Below are 6,233 nucleotides of genomic sequence, written 5' to 3'. Positions count from 1 at the left end.
TTGCACGAGTAGTCGCGAAAAAAAATTAAGAAAAATAATTGAGAGCAAAATGTTACTAAGTACTCTCTAATATATAATATTCTATACTATTATTAGATATAAATTAATCAAAATAAAATCAAGAAAAAGATCCATTTAGAATAATTGAGAGTTAAATTTTGTGATTTACAATAATTCCAATCAAAAGAATATTTGACTAGAATTTCTCGTATTGTTAATGCCTTATTGAGAGAATAAAAGAAATGGAAAGTCTCACTCTTAGTCTTTATTGTATATTGTTAATTGTATAATATCATATTTATTCCTCCCTTTATAAATTATAATTTTTTTGCCTTAATTAATAGTTTCAAGCCTTTAGGAACTTATTCAATGAAACAAAAGAAATAGAAAGACATCCTTTAAAACATGAACAAAAACATTATTTTCTTACAAATAAAAAAAAAAACTATTTGATGTTTTTATCTGAAACAAATAAAAAAAAAAACTAACATTATTTTCTTATACTAACTCTATACATTTACTAACTAACTATTTCCTTTTAAAAATAACTACTTTTATTTTTATTATATCTCTATTAGTAACTTCATATATATGTATATCTTTTAATTGAAACTAAAAATCAATTAACTTGAATAAAATCAGATAAAAAAAGAGTAAATTTATAATACATGTTTTGAGAATATCAAAATCAGTCGATCAAAGAATATATCGAGAAAAATCTAATGAGAAGAATGAGTTGAGTACATAAAAAGATGAAAAGATGAATGATAAGATTAAAAAGAGAATAGTCATTAGGGAACCAAAACAAAAAATTGAGAGAAAGCTATGAACAAAAAAAATGACAAATTCAGTGTTAGTTGTATCATTTTGACTTACCCCTTTTCATTGATGTACTTTATTAGTTTTTAGTAATTTATTTTTTGCAATTTACATTTTGGCAAACCTTTTATCTTCATATTCTTCATTTTATCTTTTTCCTTCATCATTCCACTTGTTGAAAAAATAACAAAAATACTAAAAATAAAATTATTGAAACAAATTGTTGAAAAGTCTACATTAAATGATAATTATGTGATTTAAAGATGTTTATAATTTTGAATCATAATATACGTGAATTATTTGTCAAATTCAATTTAAAAATGTATAATGTATTGAAAAATTTATAAGTTTGTTAGTCTATTATAAAGGAATCCACGTTGATTAGATTAAATTCACTGAGTGACATTTCAAAAAGCATCAAATCCAAATATTCTAGAAAGAACTTTATATTTTTAGGATTTTGAAATTTTAATCATCTTCTACATCTTCACTATTTATGTTTATTACAATTCATCTCTATTTACTTATGTTTATCTAAAACACAAAAATACAACATTGGGAAAAAAAATAAATTTCTAATTGATACTCAAATAAAAGGACAATATAAATGTATTAATTTGTAAAATTGATCTACAATATAAACGATTTATACATCAATTTTGTATTAATTATGGAATTTAAACACTTTAATTTAAATTGAAAAATATTATATACTACGATGGATTCACATTGAGTTTATTAAATTTATAAAAATATATTAAATAACTATCGAACCAAAATTCTTAAGCAACTATTTTAAAAAAATAAAATATTTTTTTATCTATGTTAAAGTTAGTTTTTATTTTATATGTTAAATTGATTAAACATTATCTAAATTTGTAATTCCAAATACTCTCTATATTAATTGTTATTATTTATATATATTGTGTGGATGAACCATATGTTTAATACAATTGAGATCAAGAAAAAAGAAAAGAGAAAAAAAAAGTGAAAGGTTGAGTTAATGGGTTGTGGGACCATTGATTTAGCACTTGTCATGGTAAAATTTCTTAATCCATTGGTTGATGTTGGCATTGGTGGTCTAATATGTCCAACAAAAGCAGAAAGTGTGGAAAACCTTTGTCCCCACACTTATCTTTCCTTTTATTTATTTTTTTATCACATAAAACAAATTCAAATTAATATCAATCACCATCCAGCTTCGATATCTAAGTCACTTTTCAATACCACCACATCTTCACCATTCAATGTTTCTCCTATTGCAATTTTCATTTTCAAGAGATGTACGTAATAAATAAAGAGTAATGGTAACGACAACTGATGCGATCGGATACAGATAATATCTACTTGTAACTAGACTAAAAAAAATCACTTACTATCTGACTTTGTTATTTTTACGATTAAAAAATATTTGTGAGTATTTTAAAACTCGTGAATACATATAAATATTTTAAAAAAATATTTTATAAATTATTAAAATAAAATTTAAATAAAATTACAAAAATTATAATATAATTTAAAATTTAATTTTAATTAAATTTAACCTTATAAAATATAAATTAATGTTAATTTTAATTAAATTTAACTTAATAAAATATAATTTAAATTTTTATCTTTGTTTCTGGCAGGTGCTAGATATCTGCGAGCACGAATAATATATTATCTGAATCCGACCCGTTTATAAGTAAGTATTAAAATATCCAATACTTATAACCTGTAGTAGCAAATATCCATGAGTACTAATTATCTGTCGTAGATTTTATCTATAAATATTTACAGACACAGATTTTTTTGTCATCTCTAATACCATGATATATTTTTACTTTCATTTGACACATAATACAGAATAATCATAAAAAAATGTAAAGTTTTATATTTTTTTTAAGAAAAAAGATAAAATATATGTAAAAATAGTGTGAAATAAATGTAAAAATTTAGGTATTTGAAATAATATTTTTGATAAATAAATTGTGTGGCTGCGGCATGAACTACACACCCTATAGCATTTATTTTGGAAACTGTAGGGGCTTCAAACTTCACATCACATCATGTTTTGATCAGATTCTCGGTGCAGTTCATAATTAAGATTAATCTTAGTTTGTGGTATGATCGGGTTAAACAATTGAAGGTGTTTTACGGTCGAGATTGTTCACAGTTTCGTAAAAATGTAAACAGTGAAAATAAAAATAGAAAATAATATTGTTGTGTGGTCCCACTCACGTGTCAAGATTTCATGCTTCGGAATCTTACGTGTCGTTCTCTCAACGGCCGAACTTTCTGTTGGTGTATTCCTGTGTTATTCCACCCAACTCTTTCTTTTGCAACCGCACTCCTTTTCCTTCATCAACTATGTCAATAACTTACATCCTATCATATTAATAATTCAATAATTCTTTATTAAATATTCTCATCTCAATATTTATCGTTGAATTGATAGTTTTTCATTATATAAACACGTTTATCAAAATATATTGGTTATTTGAGTTTTTAATTCTGCAAATAAGAGTATTATGTGCTTTTCTGCGTTATTATTTGATTATAAATTGATGGTAATATAAAACAATTTTATACATTTATCTTATCATGTATAATTTTCATTTTTATTTTTGGAAATGAATGCAGTAAAAAAATTAGATTTTCAGAAGCTGACAGAAAAAAATCTATTCATAAACTCAGTAAAAATTTTAAAGTATTAAATATATACTAAATTTTAAGATAACTGAACTTAATACAGAATCCTTTTTTTATATATAGTTTAATGTGATTCTTTTTTCACAAAAAAAGATAATATTTATTTTAATTATTTTTTGTTTTAATTTGTATTATATTGTCTTAAAATGATGAATGAAAAGACCCATATGCCCCTCCGGATGAGTCATGGAATGATTCATGTATTAAGTGCAACATTGGAGGCGTTCGTAGGCGATCATTTCCATTTCCCACAGGCACATAAGATCATGGCCTTCATCTTGACTTTGGATGGTAAATAAAGCTACATACATATCATCATCATCATTGAGTGAAAGATGTGTGTTTTGTTCTTGTGTGAAGCCAAACCCACAAGAACAACAACAAGGACAACCATTGGAACCCAACATAGTGCTGAACAACCTCGGTAAATAACCATGGACAGCACCGAAGACTCATCAACGAGTTCACAACAACAACAACAACAACCAAACCTCCCACCCGGGTTTCGGTTCCACCCCACAGACGAAGAGCTCGTGGTTCACTACCTCAAGAAGAAAGTTGATTCTATTCCTCTCCCTGTTTCCATCATCGCTGATGTTGATCTCTACAAGTTTGATCCATGGGAATTACCAGGTTTCTCTCCAATTTAACCCTTGCAAATCGCCTATTTATTGCTCACAATATCATGATTTTGGACTGTGATTTCGTATTCTATTAAGATTTTTGATTTTAATATATTAAACTTGATGATCCAAACTTTTGATATTTATCTGGGTCTGACTGTATACAGCTAAGGCATCGTTTGGGGAGGAAGAGTGGTACTTTTTCAGTCCAAGAGATAGGAAGTACCCAAATGGCGCGAGGCCAAACAGGGCTGCAACTTCAGGGTACTGGAAAGCCACGGGGACAGATAAACCCATATGCAGTGGAACTCAAAAGGTTGGGGTGAAGAAATCTTTGGTTTTCTACGGAGGAAAGCCACCAAAAGGGGTGAAAACCGATTGGATCATGCATGAATATCGTCTCGTTGAAACCAAGCCTAACAACAGACCACCTGGTTGTGACTTGGGCCACAAGAAAAACTCCCTAAGGGTAAACCCTTTTTTCATGTAAAAGCTAGCTTTGTTCTGCTTAACTTTTCACCACCCTTCTCATTCACTTTGTGTTTCTTTCTTTCTTTCTTTCTTTCTAAGATATATATGATTACTATAGAAGAAGAATAATATATAATAAGATGAATTGTGCATGGATTTGTAGCTGGATGATTGGGTGTTGTGCCGGATCTACAAGAAGGGCAACACACAAAGGTCAGGTATGGAGCAGGAGAGGGATGATTCCATGGATGAGATGATTGGAGAAGTACCTTCTTCCATGAACGTGGGCCACATGAATGCGAGATTTCATCTTTCAAAGATGTGTACGAGCTACAGTAGTGCATTGTTGGAAAATGACAGAAACACGTTAGAAGGGGTGGTTATAGGAAATGGTGTGAATGGGATGAGCACTACTACTACTACTACTACTACTACAAGTGCCAAGCCAGATCACCTTCCTTTTGCCCTTTCAAACAACACTTCAGCCTCCAAAAGAACACTCTCAACACTCTATAACTGGAACGATGAAAGTGATGAAAAACACTTCAATTTTGACAGTAATGGGAATGTGAGTGTTATGAGGACTGAAGAGAACAATGCTTCTCCTGGCTCCTTTGCTACTCTGCTTAACCAGCTCCCACAAACACCTTCATTGCCTCAAATAGGGTCTATGGGAGATGGGTTACTTAGGACACAATACCAACTACAAGGGACTAATTGGTACGGCTAACTCCTCTTTGGGATATGATATACGATATCATAATTATAATGCACAAGGAGAAGAACTGAATACTAATCCTCAATTGTGCTAGATTGCAATGATTTTAAAGGATTATTGAGCTTGTGGTTTATTTGTCTTAGGAAAATGGAAGCACGACGTTAGAGTACTCTAATCAATGTTTTCCTTCAACTATTTGCAGGTAGCTCCAGGTAATTAATATCACATGAGGTGAGGGAGTGAGGCACATGGTACTTAGTTTTATTTATAGATTCATATAGAATGATAGGATAGAGATATAGAGATAGATATAGAGACATATATTTGCTTGTTTTATATTGGTGTGTAAAGAAACAAAAGAAAGGGTGCTCTTTCTGTACAAAATTTCAAGAGGGTAAGAAAAAAGAGTTAGCCTCTAAGATACAAACTGAAGAATGTACAACATATACTTCAGAATCAAATATATTTATATTTGTAGTGTTATTTGTTTGTTGTTTGATTTGTGTTTCTATATCTAATTTTTATTTTGTTTATTATTATGAACACAACTGAAAGAGATTCTGTGTCACGTCTTTGCATGTAACCTAGGTATAACCTAGATGGCTGTTGATTAGCATTGTAAATATCTCTATCATTTGGCCTGAATGATTTTGGTATCTAAAGTAGGTTAGGTAGAATGTGTATCCATACACAAAGAAACAAAAAAGTATGCAATATTATTTTCTTAATAAACAATAATTTTCACTGCTTCTGTCTTCTTGTATGATATAGGGGCCCGTCTTGTACCAGAACAAATATATATATATATATATATATTTTAAATAATGGTGCAATTGCAATGTTGTGTTTGAGACTATTTAGATTGATACCCCAGTGATGAAAAGAGGGTTCTGAATTTTGTCCCAGATGAT

General features: G+C 29.2%; 1 protein-coding gene across 3 annotated transcripts; it reads left to right on the top strand.

The window, feature by feature from the left end:
• Positions 1-3,754: 3,754 nt before the first annotated feature.
• LOC106775730 (NAC transcription factor 56) lies at positions 3,755-5,821 on the top strand. 3 transcript variants are annotated; one of them, XM_014662901.2, is made up of 4 exons: positions 3,755-4,143; positions 4,301-4,602; positions 4,768-5,324; positions 5,525-5,821. In XM_014662901.2, exons 1-4 carry the CDS (start codon positions 3,945-3,947, stop codon positions 5,526-5,528), a joined length of 1,062 nt encoding a protein of 353 aa, XP_014518387.1. In that variant the 5' UTR covers positions 3,755-3,944; the 3' UTR covers positions 5,529-5,821. The 3 variants fall into 3 exon arrangements, with proteins under 3 accessions (XP_014518387.1, XP_022634499.1, XP_014518377.1); XM_022778778.1 differs by having other exon boundaries at positions 5,466-5,821; XM_014662891.2 differs by having other exon boundaries at positions 4,768-5,821.
• Positions 5,822-6,233: the final 412 nt, after the last annotated feature.

This window comes from Vigna radiata, chromosome 2, assembly GCF_000741045.1.
Source record: "Vigna radiata var. radiata cultivar VC1973A chromosome 2, Vradiata_ver6, whole genome shotgun sequence".
Classification (NCBI taxonomy): Eukaryota; Viridiplantae; Streptophyta; class Magnoliopsida; order Fabales; family Fabaceae; genus Vigna; species Vigna radiata.
The sequence above is the reverse complement of the archived record's forward strand: the minus strand, read 5'-3'. Positions and strand labels throughout refer to the sequence as shown.